This window comes from Taurulus bubalis (assembly GCF_910589615.1).
Source record: "Taurulus bubalis genome assembly, chromosome: 4".
Classification (NCBI taxonomy): Eukaryota; Metazoa; Chordata; class Actinopteri; order Perciformes; family Cottidae; genus Taurulus; species Taurulus bubalis.
The window spans coordinates 8,274,355-8,289,344 of NC_136592.1; the positions used below are offsets into that span (position 1 = coordinate 8,274,355).

The window sequence follows — 14,990 nt, forward strand, 5'->3', positions numbered from 1 at the left end:
CTTTTTATTTATTTATCAATAAATAACACACTTCCAACAGTGTTTGGCATGCCTATGGCATCTGAGCAATCCGAGTCCGGTCTATTTGTGTCGCAGCTCCTGGCTGAGGGCTGGACTGCGTACAGAGCGGGTTGGTCGGACCTGAAATGGCTGTTTAGAACAGACTGTCGCTGAATTATCGAGGTAAATGCTGCTCGTTCATTATTGATAATATAAGAACAACCTGATGCTTGGTTCAAGTTTGAAAAGAGTAGATTTGAAATGTCATATTGTGTTCATTCTGTTCATTTATTAGATGCAGATTATTTTAGAACAGTGGTCTAAATAGTGACCTATAGATTGTTATCGGTGAGAACACAAAGGGCTGGAGTAAAATTATTATTATCCGTAACTTGATTGATAAATGGATTGTAAACCTCCCACAGTCCCTTTCCTCATGGACTTGAATGAGATCAGAGGAGGCAGACTGGATGTGATTTCAGAGGAAGCTGAGCACCACAAACAGTCGACCACCATGGCAGACGGGGGAGGGAGGGCGACCCGAGGAGTTTCCACCTTCCAGAGGTTTTCTGTTGACACCAACGAGTCCCTTTGTTTTGAGCCCTGGGAGGACAGCCTTCCATCTCCCACTGGGGCAGAAGATGGACTTGATGATGTGTTTAAGGAGGGAGAAACTGAGGTGGGGACACTAACTTGGCTTTGATGCATGAACGAAACATTTTCTGTTCAAAGGTTTTTTGAGTTTAAATCACTTTTTCAAGGGGGACTCGGTGCAAATGGCAACACTGCAGTTCTTAACAACTATACACCCTATTGTTTCCCTAAAATCGGCAATGCAATTCCGCTTAAGGAATGTGGACTTATATTATTTCAGATTTCTTTGTAGCTAACTCCCAGAAGATGCAGCTATTTATTTTACCAAAACACAGACATGAGTAGAAAGTCCTGACAGCAGAGGCTGACATTTGTATTTATTTATTACTGGTTTGAAATAAAAGTATGACTTTCATTTGTTTTTTAGAGTGAGATCGTAACTATCAATAGTCGTCTGCAAGGGAAGGTCGCTGAGATGGAGAACTTTGCAAGTCATCTGGAGGAAATCTTTCTGACTGTGGAGGTAAATGTCTTCGTCAAAAGACTTACAGTTTGGGAAAATCGTCTGTCGTATTGTCTTTTGACATTGATTTATTATTGTATTTCTCTCTGAGTGTTTGGTTTTACTTTTTTAAATTATTTTGTTTCATTAAACTATAAATTAAGTTCTAGATGATGATTTTTGTAAATCCATGTGCGTCTCCTGGACGGCATGATCTCAAGAGTGAAACATTTCCTTCATTGCCTCCCTTGATCCGCCATCCTCTCCTCATTTTTCTTCTATTTCCCCAATTTGTTTAACACATAACACGTGTAAATCTCTCACTGTGATCATATAAATGCACTTGCAGGAGAATTTTGGCCGTCAGGAGCAGCACCTGGAGCAGCACTACAACGACGTGCTGCAGACGTTGTCTCAGCGATATGACGACAGGGCGGCTGGCCTGGAGGAGGAGAAGAAGGGCAAGCTGGAGGCCCTGTACAAGCAGCTGCTGGCTTGTGGTCAGGCGATGGACGCCTCCAAGGATCTCATTGAGACGGCCCAGGAGGTCTACCGCCGCCAGGACAAGAGGCTTTTCCTCAAGGTGTCCTAGATTTTGGTCTTGTGTGCTTGAATGTGTGCAGAATACAGCCGTATACGTGATGATGAATGGTTTCAGAAGGTGATTTAGCTGTCATAGTCCTGTCATAGAGGAAAAAAAACATGACAAATGGGATCTGGATTTCTTAGCATTTATTTATTGCTTTCTTTGATATTTTGACAGGCAGTTATGCCCACCATGAAAAGGTAATTCTGAAGCTGCTCAGTGAGTATGCCACATGGTGTGACCCTGCACTGACCGTGACTGCAGTGTGATCTAAAAGACTAACCGTGTGTTATTTTTTATTTTTTTGCCTTTCGTTTCAGACTAATATTATTTAAGTAGACACATTTTGAGCGTGAAAGTAAATTCTCGACTTTGGAAAAAGTTCTAAAGTTTGTGCTCAAGGGCCTCGTACTCGCTTATTTTGCAGAGCACTGAGATTCTTTTGTCAAACTACTGCCTATATTTTGAGGGATCCAAATGGACCTGACACAAGCAGCTTTACCCTTGATAATAAATTGTATTATTCAAAGCTTGATTTTTCTTCTTTTTCTTCTTGTCCTAAACCAGAATAGAGGAGTTTGCCAAAGAGCAGGTTGACCTCACGTTGTCTACAAGTCTTGAATTTAACACACCACTTGCTGACCTGTCGGATGTCAAAACCATGATGGACTCCATCAACGTTGTCCCAGGTCTGAGTCGCACACTGACACAGAATTACTATTTAAACTATCATCATGTACCGTTATCTTAATGCTTTTGATGGTTTAAATTGATAACAAGTCCACAATGTTTCTCTGATATAAAACCAGCTCCGTCCGCCCCGGTAATCAACCCCCAGATTCCCAACTCTGCCACCCAGACGTCCCTGCGTGTGTGCTGGAGCTTGTTCTCCGACGACACGGTGGAGTACTATGAGCTTTACTACAGACCAGTGCTGGAGGACACGCCAGCAGACAGCACCTGTGCACCACTCGGTATAACACTGAGGCTGCACGTTCCCATTGCATGATAACACCATCTACTGTTGAAATGGTATCTCTACTGATGTGTGATTCCTCTGAAGGAAGCTGGGGACATGTTTTAATCAGGACAGCCACACTTTACATCTCTGCTGTTGTTTTGTTTTTCAGTGAGCAAGGTACAAGTGAAAGAGACCCACTGCGCAGTGACAGATCTGCTGCCGAATGCGCAGTATGAACTCTGGGTGACTGCGACCAACACCACAGGCATCAGTCCAGCGAGCGAGAAGACTTTATACGTGACAGGTAATAAATGTTGCTCTCCTGCAACTACACGAGGAGTTATTAAACTCGTGATGGTTGAAATAAATGTTCTGTTGTCTCCGAATCGCTCCAGCCTCACATGATTGATGTTGGAGAGATAAATGGTTGATTTCTCGCTCGCTCGCTCGCTCTAGTGCCGTCTCCTCCAGTGATCAAGCAGAGGGAGTGTACTAGCTGTCCAGAGGCTGCTCTGATCCGCTGGGAGTCGGGCAACACCAACCCTGTCGACTCGTACACTGTGGAGCTCAGCGAGATGGGCACTGATGGCACAGACAGCGGCATTGCTGAGTAAGAACTGTGAATCTGCAGTCGATAGATTGCACGTTGACACAAGCTCAAAGATACAGCCCTCCCAGATATGTATCTTCACCGGCCTGTCCTTCAATAAGGCTTTTACTTCATCCATAAACAGGCCTGTGTTGGTGCTTGCCTGGGGTTGTTGAGGTCCCGTGGTTCTAGAGCTGCTGCATCACTCTGTCCTAGAAAAGCTATTCTTAGCCTCAGCTCCTGCAGCACTGTTATATCGTCACATTTGGGGTAATTTTCATTTTTCATGGGGTGACTTCAGAGAACAGTCAAACCTTTTGTTAGTCTGTGTTTTCTTGCACATAGGAGGTTAACTTTATTAACTGAAATGAGTCTGTGGTCCAAATATGACACAGTTCTTAGCGAAACACCCCATTTATCCACCTAGTGTTTCAAAAGCTGTGAGACGAGATGTTATTTCACTCTGGGAGAGGTATGGGAATACAAGACAATCCAAAAGGTTGACATCATTGTGAATTTAGTATATTTCAAATGGAAATGATATCAGTCTCATTGGTTAATCCTTCAGGTCTGTTGTAGCCGTGCCCACCTGTCAGTGTCTGATCCAGCTGCAGACAGGACGCCGTTACCTCATCTCTGTGAGAGCCGTCAACATCGGCGGGCCCAGCAGCAGGAGTGAAGTTATTACTGTCTCCACAACAGGTGAGAGGCACCGTGGATCGGCCTGTCCCTGGTACTTTTGCACGAGCAACAAAATGTACTTAAAGCATTGAAGTAAAAGTACTCATAGTATCAGGCAACCCCTCTGTGGGTCCTGGTTCCCAGGTCAGGAACCACTGAAGTGGCATGTAAGTGATTGGGTGGTCATTTCCTACTTCCTAACATATTTCTTATCATTTCTTCCAACCTACTATTCTATTACTTATTTTTTTTACATATTATACCATGAGCTTTTTGACACTACTTATTTTCCTTTTTTTCATTATATTGAGTTTTTGGGGTTTTATCATGATCTTTTTTTTGTTAACTTAATATCATGTTCAATAATTGCAGTGGAGTAGAAGTTTAAAGCAGGATGAAATATAAATACTCAAGTACAAGTGCGTTGAAAGTGTATTTAAGTAAAGTACTTAAGTCAATGCACTTACTTACTTTCCGTCACTGCTGTTTGCACCCTCATATGATGACTAATGCCATTTACCTGCGCAGGTACATTCTTCTACCTCCTGGAGGACACCGCCCATCCTTGCCTGTCCATCTCTGAAGACGGCTTCACCATGTTTTATGGAGACGAGGAGCTGCCAATTAGCGCCATGGCCTTGGATGATAACACTTTTACCAGGTAGAGCATACAACGGCTGCTTGTGTGGCAGAAGATTAAGGGAACATTCAGGGGGAGAATGCCGATATGTAAAATAAGACTGTGTGGGTTCAGGTGTGTTGCTGTCCTGGGCGATCTGATCCCAGTGAGAGGCCGGCATTACTGGGAGGTTGAGGTGGACGATGAGACGGAATTTAGGATTGGAGTTGCGTCCGGGGACACGGAGAGGAACTCGTACCTCGGAGCCAACAACACCTCCTGGTGCATGAGACACATTCTCACTCCATCCAGGTAACGGGGCACCATCTCTGTGAACGGTAATAGCTTGAATGTTCTGTTTGGGGTCCTCAAGCCGGCTGTAAAACAGTTAAATACAATGGATTTTCATATGCTCCATGTCTGTGATTGGTTACGGTTATTAGTAGTTTTTAAGCAGCACCACTGCTTTCAAATAAGTCTATAGGATTTATGTTTTTACTTTTTATAAGTCTGAGCTGACCCCCAAACAAAGGCAACGTCACAGGTAAGATACTGTTAATTTCTTTGTGACTTTTCAGCAAACAAAAGGAAGACATTTGTTTGTGGCTCATAATCACAAACTATTTACTTTATGGTTATCTCCATTAATGTCAGTTTGTGGCAGAGGCAAGGGTTACCACTAAATACGTTACTAGTCCTACATTGAATGCCTTTTTTGTTTTAATAGGGTCAGAAGAGAAATACTATTGATTTTGTAGTTATACATTTTAGACAAACAGCAGTGGGGTCTTTTGGATCCCAAACAAAGCTCAAAACACAAAAGGTTCTTATGTTGGTTTTCTGCTCAGTCACTTGAAATCCCATTTGATGTACAAACTGGGAGGAATGCACCAAGGACTTTACAGACCAGGTAGATGCAGATTTGATACCACATTTAATATGCTGATCCTCGGAGGAAATACTATTGCAGTACATGGAAACTGGGCCAAGACTTTATTTTTAGCCACCAGAAATATTCCTTTCCTAAGCAAAAAATAAATTGTGCATCCGCTCCATTCGAAGGTAGACAAGCCCAGTTGAATATCGGTTACTTCATAAGTGTTGCCATGGCAACTTTTTTGGGAAGCAGGACAGTTGAGCTGTCACATTTAGCAAATCATTCATGCAGCATATATCAAGCCCTGAATGTGGTTCCTTTTGTGGGCTGCTTCTTGGTGATTCTGCCAACAACCACATTTCTCATTTCCTTTAATCTGCAGCCAATTGAAATCCTGCTGTTGGCTCAAGATTTAGCATCTGCTTTACGAGGGGGGGAAACTATCCCAAAAGGATGAGCTTAATGTTCAGGACTAGTTTGCTTTGCACAATCATAAAGTTGCCCTTCTTTCCCTTCAGGCATAAATATGAGTTCCTGCACAATGGCTTGAGTCCTGACCTGAGGATTACAGTGAACCCAGTGCGGATAGGCGTGGCACTGGACTACGAGAGGGGGACCCTCTCCTTTTTTAATGTGGATCTGAAACAACACCTACACACCTTCCAATGCCACTTCAGAAATGATGTGCACCCTTGCTTTGGCCTGGACAACCCCGGAGCTCTTACTGTACACAACAGCATAGAGGCTCCCAAGTATTCATTCACCTAACGGCAGCACTGGGATCCAGATTTAACATGGAATAAAACCTACGACTGGAAGGAAGCGACAATTGTTGTTTTTTTGAATATTACTTACCAAATTTCTGGGTGATACCCACTTTGAATACCCAAATTCATACAAAGAAAAACATCTGCCAAACTACCTTAGCAGTACAGTATGTGGGGGATCCAAAGACAAGGGCATTTCAGGTGTTTTTATTATAGTATTCCATAGGAACAGGCATACACCATTTTCCAAGATGAGAAAAACATTTCACTGAATTTTACAATATGTATTTATAGCATCAGTAACTGCAGCAGACCAAGTGTTTTAATTCAAACAGGATATAAGAGACTTGCTTTTTTTGATTAACAAAAAGATGCTTTTGAAAATTAAGTTTTAAGAACAAAAAATCCATTTGTAGATATTAGACCATTTTATGCACATCTTAAAAAAGGAAAAATCCACCCTGAATACTGTTAAAAGTGAATAGTTTGACATTAACAGAAAATGTATCTGCATTTAAGACATTGGTAAGTGCATGTTAGTCAGAAACTAAGAAAAAAAGAGCTGCTACCAAATCAGTAATACCACAAGGGAGAAAAGTGTTGAAAAGATTTGTACCTCAAATGTTCCTAATTAGCATGAAGCCACATGATGTGCTGCATCTGAAGTTATGTGGCTACACACATCTTTCCACAATTAACTCGTTGACGGGCCCCTTTAGATTTACAGCGGCTATATAAATGGGCATAGATTTAAATTTCCCATCCCCATTGTTTGTGTGGGGGACTACAACAAACAGAAGTAGACAAAGCAAAAGCTACAACAGGATAAGACAAATAATCTCCCTTAAGAGTCCAGGAAAGCACCAAACATCAGAAACTAGTGATAAATCAAAGACTATACCAGTGTTTTTGCATCTTCTGCCCTTTGAATTGATTGTCAACCAGACAGTGTATGAAGTTGGTCACCCGTCTTTAGTCCTAAAATCTAGTGCTCTGGAAAAGAATCAGCAATAACAGATTTGTTCTTTGAACTAATTGGGGTTAAAACACTGGTTTAGTCCTGAAACTGTATGACAGTGTGAGGGTGGATTTTTCCTTTTACGGGGTTTAAGAATTGTGTTGATTTAATGAAAGTAGACTTTGGGTATCCTGGCCAGTGGTGTTGGATGGGGCAGGGGTTATGAGCGATCAGTCTTACTGCTGCGTGTCCTCTCCTCCTCTTCGTCGGAGGAATCTCCTCCGTAGGGCACAAGCCCGGATGCATCTTCGTCCACTTTGGGCTTCTTCTCGCTCTCCTCCTCCTGAACAACTGGAAGGGCCAAAAAAAAATGCCATTTCATGCAACAGACGTGTCTGAGTACTAAAGACTCTCAGAATATTCAGAGATGAAGAAATGCATACCCTTTGACGCGGCGCTGCCAGGCAGACCAGCTGGATCTTCTGTCACCGTGTCCCTCGGCCTTTTGCGGGCAACGGGGGCAGGAGCCACGAAGACGGGCGGCGGTGGAGGCATGAGAATCCTGGAGAGAGGAAAAACATCAGCATCTACACCACACCATGTTCATGAAGAATATACAAGGGGAATAAGATCTATTAACAGACCGTTGTACTACTTTCTCGTCTCCAACACTGGAGGCAGAAAGTGCAGACTCGTGATGAGCAGGAGCCTCTGGAGATCTGCTGGGAGGCTAAACAGAAAAGTACAAAATATTGAAGACTATTCAAAACGTTGTAATGAAAAGGTTTGACCCACAGGAAAAACATAATTTCCCCCATGTAAAAACCTTTCCAAATGCTTAGGGCTTTATTTTCAAAATAAACATTTTCTAATTATCTGAAAAGGGCGAGAAGTCGCATAAGAGCAAAGGCCTCATTCAAACCATTTCTAAACGGCACCACTTGAGGTTTTTAATTAAAACAGGGTTCATACACATTTTGACCAATGGATTCTCATGACTAACCCAAATTTCCATGACCAAACATTTTGTGAAATCTCAGTATATACATGAAAGTGAGAAAATGCAGTATTTAAACTAACAATGTGGATTCCAAAGCATCCAGTAAACCTTAAATGACAAATGAAAGACAATAGTTTGATTAAAAGAATAAACATGAAAAGATGCCTGTATGTATGCTTGCTTGCTTATATTTTGAGTGTCTTTAAAAAAAAAGAGCATATTAATTATTTCAAACTCAGCGTAAAGGAACGCCATGAATATACCAAATTTCTATGACTTTTCCAAAACTTTTGGGATTTTATTTTTTCCAAGGACTTTTCCAGGCCTGGAAATAACCATTTTAAAATGCCATGACTTTCCCAGGTTTTCCATGACCGTAAGAACCCTGTAAAACCTTTAAAGATGTATCTCATGACTGACAAAAATATGAAATTGACAGAGCCTTAAGTGTTTTCAGGGCTGATGACTAGAGTGTCCGAATCACTAGCATTGTATCCATTTTCACACCAACAGTGTTCCAGCTTAAAGCCTCGTCTGTGGTCAGAAAACACGGTTCAGCGTCGTATAAAAAGGCCATTTGTGTTGGACGGTAGTTTGACTCAATTAGACGAGCGCTAGAGGCAGCATGCATGTAGGATAAACAAACTGACTCGATGATTTGCACTGAAATATATAACTGCAATTCTAAGATTTGTCGTTTAGCAGTGATTCTCTCTGAATGGTGAAGAATGTTATTAATTTAATAAAAAAATATCCTTCCGAGATATGAACCAGTGGTACAGCTTACATGCTCTTCCAGAGCCGCCTCCTGGAAATGACGCCTGGGACTTCCCGAGTCAGGGGGTGTGTTTAACGATCCTTTTGGCTCCACTGTGTCACTGCTGTCGGGATCCTTAAGTCGAGCAAGACAAACAAACAGACACACACCAATGCAGCTGCAGGATTTAAAAAAGCTAAAACTTCTCAAAGTGTCCTGAAAACATAATAGGGAACATTACATAGAGGGAAGTCTGTGGTGAGCCGATATAAACTCTTGATGAAAAAATAAATAAATAAATATATATTTGCAGGATAACCACCGCGTAACCTAAAATAAGGTGCTGGAAGAATCAAAAAGCTCAAACTGGTAGAATATATATCCGCACACTTAAAGCCATGCAGAGAACACTTTTTGTTTAAGCTTTCAGTCTAAAAAAAAATAGAGTATACATGGTTATTGCTTGATAAAATAAAAATATGCATAGCCTTTTACAAGTTAAATCAAATACATGAACTCCGAAAACCATAATAAGTGGCAGCCCCCATCTTTGGCATTTACCTGGTCGAGATAGGGATGTGGTTTCCTAGGACACACAGGATACTGAACCATTGCCTGAGAAGATGGAGGGTTTGTCGACATGTTAGAATGACTTGAGGGACCATTTGCATTACTCCAATAACCACTGGCTCCTGAGTACGCTGAATAGCCGCCAGCATACCCATTTGCTGGGTAGTTATACCAGGACCCCTGGCTAGAGTAATTGCTATTAGGTGGAAATCCATGTGCTGCGTATGCTGAAATGAAAGTATAGAACGTGAAGTTAATAGCATATATTATATGAATCAATAACGGTGTTTTGATAACTGTGAGGTACTAGTTCAACCTATTGTTGAGCCACTAAAGACGTCAAGGGATGATTAATCCCCACAAGAAGAATGCAGTCAGCTGATATTTGGTCACCCTGTTGGAATTAGTTAAGAGACATAAAAGAATACTTACGTTGTGTTGAGCCGGTGGCCGTGTACACCGTCACCATGCGCTCATTTTCATCCCTCACCTGAGCAAAACAAAAAAATGTAAGGAGCTAGATAGCAAATCCACAAAGAGTGTGCCGATTAACTTTTGACAGCCGAGTTGCATTGTGGGTAGGTGCAGAGCACTCTAAACCTATCTCTGGAGATCAGGTGGTTCACGCTACCACTTCACTTTAGGAGGTGGGTATCAGTGAAAACTATACACTTCAATAGTTTCACCTTCTTAAACCTCCATCATTGAATTCAGTTAAAACTCACAACTGTTTGTGGCGACGGTATAGTGAACTTACAGTTTCCAGCAGACTCTCAGTAAGTTTCTTCGCCGACTCCAAACCAGTGGAATTTGGGTGGCTGTAACACACAAGGCACCGCGTGTTAAACAGACTCAGGACAGAAGTTCCGGAGAGCAAATGGAGAGATGCTTAGCATTTATATGCAAATGGGGCTCTAGCATGGCTGTGCCAGTCACAAGTGAGCCAAACTACTCACAATAGGAAACTTGAAAACAAAGTGTGCCAACGGTGAGTATTTGGAATGAACATACCTGATGTAGACGTAAAGAGGCTCAAATGACTCTCGTTTTGATGCTTGTTCAATGTAGCCGGAACCTTTTCCCCTGAGAAAGACTCGAGCCCCCGTCTCCGTCTGGATGTGACTCAGGTACGAACCTCCGGGACCCTCAATCTTTTCGTTCACGTTGAAAAAGGGGAACGTCTGGCCAAGGCCCACAAAAATCTTTGTGTGCACAAAACTCTGGATGGGGGGGGGGGGAATGTGATTATTATAATGCACTGCATGTTTGGTTGTATATTGATATCTGAAAATAAGTTTCACTAGAAGTAGCACAGCGTTGTTAGCAGATGCAGAAATACGAGGCTTTTCCCTTCAGGCCAAGGACGTTCTCTCTGCTGCTTAATTTGGGAGGTGGGTATCAGTGAAGGCAACATGGTCTTCATTTGTCTCACTTTCTTAACCTCCATTGGGACAATCCCAATTCACAGAAAATCAATATCCAACACAAAATACCTGAGCTGTCTCATGAATTGCATTTAATATAACCCCAATTTTACTTTGCACGTAATTATGTCATGTGCCAAAGTTGCACCACCACTTGTAGAGGGGCGAACTTTGATATAGACGCCATATGTCTTTCCTACCCCAGAATGAGGAGCGGCAGGCCGATGTCCTGACACTGAGTTGGTGTTGGGCATCCGTGGCACGGCTGAGGTATTGACGAGGCGAGGAGGTTGGGGGTAGATTGTGAGCGGAGGCATAAAGGGCACCTTTTGTCCTGATATAGCCGAGGCCCTCAACTGGTCCTCTGAGATGATCTCCTTTATCCTCAGCACAGCCTCTGATGGAACAACCAACCATGTTTGGACATCAGCGTACAAACATTTGTGAATTACATGAGATGAAGACAATGCGAGACTCTACATATTAAACAGATTTATATATATTTTGGTAAAAGTGCTACTTACTGTTGACCTGCTCCTGGTTCTTTCCCTGGACATGTAAATACAAAGTTCTTTGTCTAAAAGAAAGCATATAAGAAATGTCATGGACAGTGAATCACCTCTGTACGCCAAACACTTGTTTACTTGAGAATTTATTTTATATGGCAACTGATCCAATCACTTTTAATTAGATGGACATTGCACTTCTTGAGATGTTCTTGGCGAGCAATAAGCAAGAAACAATAAGACAGTGTAGCCATAATTGCAACGATTTGAAGGACTACGAGTCAGAACTATGATAACATAAATTCCCCCATTGAAACAAATAAATACCATATTGTCTAGTCTACCAAGTTAACCCATCTTACAAGAGTGACATGAAACATCAATATATGGAATATTACTTTAGCAGGAACAAGATCATGTCTTGAATAGATATGTATTACATATTTAGGTGAATACAAGTAAATATTATAACCCTGTATCAGGAGATCAGTATTATGAGGATATCCCTAGTTGTAATACATACCCTGCTTTTCCCTTTGTAGCATCAGGCATGTAATGACCTTTAGTTGAGACGACCGCTCCACTAAACTGTCGGATCTGAAAAAAGAAAAAAAAAAAAAAAAAGTATAGTAAATTTGATTAAGACCTAAGAGGGATTTGTAGAGAATATGGTTATTTAAAGACATTTAAGACCCTTCTTAATCATATCTCACATTCTCCTATTGCCTAATGCAACACCACCAATGTCCACTTACCTCCTCCTGCGTTTTGCCTTTAGTAAGAAGGTCCCTGCAATTCATCGGCACATTGTTTATGTCGACCTCTGTAATTGCCATTTCCTCTGTGGCGCTTGGCATAGGCACATTTGGGGCAGTCTACAAGACGGACGAAACAAGGAAACTGTAAGCCCCTCCAATAACGACACAAACAAGACACACTTATTTGCTACAGCCGTTTAAATCATGTGCACCTTTGCAAGTAACGGTGGAGGAGTCAACAGTTTCCCCTTTGCCATCAACATGGCATTTATTTTAGCAGCCATAGCCGCGGCCATTTCAACCCCACCCTGGGGTGCGGGCTTCTCTCCCGTTTGGAGCGGCTGGGAAACTGAGCTGTTTGAACCAGAGGTGCCGACGGCTCCTGGCAATGTGTGGGCCGCATTTTCACTCCTCTGCTGCCTCACATCTACACTTTGTTTAGGTTGAGTCGTCTTATCCCATCGGCTGGTTAGGCACCTACAAAATTAAAAACAAATAAATAAGCATTCCTAAAATCACATTTACTAAATTATTTCAACAACAAGAAAGCATCTGGGTAATGGACTTGCCATTGTAATGTTGAAGTGCAGAACCTTAGCCGAGTGGCAAAACCTCTTCAAGATTAAAATGGCAGCTTTTGTGCTTTCGCCGAAATACTTGAGGTAACAATTGTAGTTTGATGAATGAGAGTCGTCCGATAAGGACACTGTGGTGGTGACCATGAAGTATGTCCCGACCGGACACGTGTTAACACTAATTAGTCCATACTTTTAAAGTTCGCGAAAACACTTTACACTAAGAAAAGACCCACAAAGAAAAGCATGCACCTCAACATTTCAGACGGCGGTTCATTGCAGCCAATCGTGTGATGTTACTATGTTGCGATAAAAGTTAAGAGTTGTAAAGCTCGTTTGTGGGTTTAAACCATTTGAGGTTTTGAAGAAGATAAAAACGCAGTTTGTATTTAGCGCAGAATAACACGCGCAGTTAGTTATATCTTAACCGTTTATCGTCAGCTAAGCTAACAAACAGCCAACGTTAGCCACGCTGCCGTTAACTGAAGCTAATGCTGCGCTAACCTGCTAAACCTCCGATCCGGTTTCTGGACAATCGTATCACCAATAAATCCATCTAACGCTACGAGTTGAATATATGTTCGAGCATTTTGGTAGCATGCACTCTAGTCAACCTCATCCTGGTATACAAGTGATACCACGCGTGCTAAATAAACCCCCACGAGCAGGCCACAACCAAGTCTGCTAGCTTGTGGGTTGCGCCAAGCTAACGCTGAACACGATAGATAGAGTTAGCTCGGCTAGCTAGCTTACTATGCAGTGGGTTTTTATCTCCCATTACTCTAGATAGCCTCTGTGTGCATACAAAAACTAACTTACGGCGTGTGTCCAGTCATTCCCGAAGACATAGCACCAACCCGCTAGCTCTGCAGTCAAATTAAAACAGTTTCTGATGGAGTCACCGCCGGACGACGGGAGCCATCGGTCTCTTTCTGGCGCCTTCTTCTGACGAGTGTCGCAAAGTCTGACTTGGCGGAAGTTAAGCTGTTTTCATGCTTTGTCACGCGATCTGTTGGAGTCAGACAATTGATTGACGTCATCGGAAAATAAAGTTTGAGATTGGCTCAGGGTTACCATACAATTGATTTAAAATGTATGATTCAGCATAAAAAAATCCAACCCTTTAAGGCCCCATTTTAATGAGCGTCATGGCCGGATTAAGCTGCTAGTGGAGCCAATAAAGAGCATCTGGGCCCAACATTAAGCTTCTGAGCCCCAAATTGAATAAAATGTATATTTCCAAAAATGAAACTTTTATACCATATTTTGATCATAACTATAAACATCTAGCATGATCTGAGAAAAATTTTATCAAGATTTCCCAAAAAGGCCTTCTCGAGCCGGCCCGAGTTTTTCCAGATGCATGCTTCAAGGCCTAAACAACAACCTACAGAGTTGTAAGGCCCCTCTTTGTAAAGAAAAATCACAATAAAACAAAGCCTTGGGGTGTTACGAAGGAAGTTCAGTCCAAAAACTGTGTTGTTCGGTTATGCCTAAACATGGTCGGTTTGTGGCATGCTGGGTATCTAACTGTGCATACATTTTCTTAAGACGTGGGACGCGTTCTGAGAAACCTCCCTCGATCATGAAAGCCAGCGCAGTCGAAAATGTCGAAGGAGAGTAGGGGGCAAAAAACAGTCCGGCCGCATTTGGATTTTTCAGGTACTAATATAGTACACACTGCGTTATTAGACTCCTAGAAGCGCGTAGGGTTACAAAGAGGTGTCTTTTATTGAAATCCGACTTATTAATGATCTAGTGAAACGCTGCGGCGAGGTTACAGGGTTTATGTAATTACATAGACTTAACAGTAAGTTTAATTGTTTCTGAGCCGATAGACCTCTCCCCACAAGGCTTTACTGTATTTCAGCAATTTAAATGAAGTTAATCAACGTTGTGGTTCCGGAGATCCTTTAGGTAACGTTACTTGACTTATTTTTCTCTTTTCTTGTCCGATAATGGTCGCTGCGGGGCTTGGGGCTAAAAAGGCTGTCACTTTACACTTACAAACTCCAGCAGATCACAGTTCAGAGTGCACTTTTATTCCAACTACTTGGTTTGATTTGTTTCATTGGAAATATTCCAATAATACATAGTCAAAATGTGTCATGGATAGGACAACTTCCAGGACTTGTTTTAATTATTGTCTTTGAAATAGTCAAGGTAATCAAATTATCAAGACAGGCATTCACTGTCTGAAATAGAAAATGTAGCAATATTAGTACAACATGCGAGACAACAAACTGTAGCGTCACTTTTACAGATT

The 14,990-nt window shown here is 42.0% G+C and overlaps 2 protein-coding genes across 2 annotated transcripts; one reads left to right on the plus strand and one right to left on the minus strand.

Annotated features, from left to right (window-relative positions):
• Positions 1–116: 116 nt before the first annotated feature.
• fsd2 (fibronectin type III and SPRY domain containing 2) lies at positions 117–6,230 on the plus strand. Its single transcript, XM_079217278.1, has 13 exons — positions 117–183; positions 426–679; positions 1,022–1,117; positions 1,446–1,679; positions 1,860–1,882; positions 2,250–2,371; positions 2,492–2,656; positions 2,813–2,947; positions 3,100–3,253; positions 3,801–3,934; positions 4,442–4,574; positions 4,668–4,844; positions 5,928–6,230. Exons 2-13 carry the CDS (start codon positions 437–439, stop codon positions 6,175–6,177), a joined length of 1,866 nt encoding a protein of 621 aa, XP_079073404.1. The 5' UTR covers positions 117–183; positions 426–436; the 3' UTR covers positions 6,178–6,230.
• Positions 6,231–6,367: 137 nt separating this feature from the next.
• On the minus strand, positions 6,368–13,661 carry LOC306735544 (KH homology domain-containing protein 4-like). The gene is made up of 14 exons (XM_079217026.1): positions 13,544–13,661; positions 12,362–12,626; positions 12,147–12,266; positions 11,915–11,988; positions 11,410–11,462; positions 11,086–11,282; positions 10,473–10,681; positions 10,219–10,279; positions 9,894–9,951; positions 9,453–9,688; positions 8,922–9,026; positions 7,779–7,864; positions 7,578–7,696; positions 6,368–7,485 (listed from the first exon to the last, which is right to left on the minus strand). The coding sequence occupies exons 1-14, from the start codon at positions 13,570–13,572 to the stop codon at positions 7,355–7,357; spliced, it is 1,743 nt and encodes a 580-aa protein (XP_079073152.1). The 5' UTR covers positions 13,573–13,661; the 3' UTR covers positions 6,368–7,354.
• Between the last annotated feature and the right edge of the window lie 1,329 nt (positions 13,662–14,990).

Excerpts from the sequence above, each read along its gene's own strand:
- LOC306735544 (XM_079217026.1), bottom strand. The coding sequence starts at position 13,572 with ATGTCTTCGGGAATGACTGGACACACGCC. Across the intron at positions 9,689-9,893 it reads GGCCACCGGCTCAACACAAC|CATACGCAGCACATGGATTT; the intron begins GTAAGTATTCTT and ends CTTTCATTTCAG. Across the intron at positions 7,865-8,921 it reads AGGCGGCTCTGGAAGAGCAT|CCTCCCAGCAGATCTCCAGA; the intron begins GTAAGCTGTACC and ends TTTTCTGTTTAG.
- fsd2 (XM_079217278.1), top strand. The coding sequence starts at position 437 with ATGGACTTGAATGAGATCAGAGGAGGCAGACTGGATGTGATTTCAGAG. Across the intron at positions 3,935-4,441 it reads TATTACTGTCTCCACAACAG|GTACATTCTTCTACCTCCTG; the intron begins GTGAGAGGCACC and ends TTACCTGCGCAG. Across the intron at positions 4,575-4,667 it reads GATGATAACACTTTTACCAG|GTGTGTTGCTGTCCTGGGCG; the intron begins GTAGAGCATACA and ends GTGTGGGTTCAG.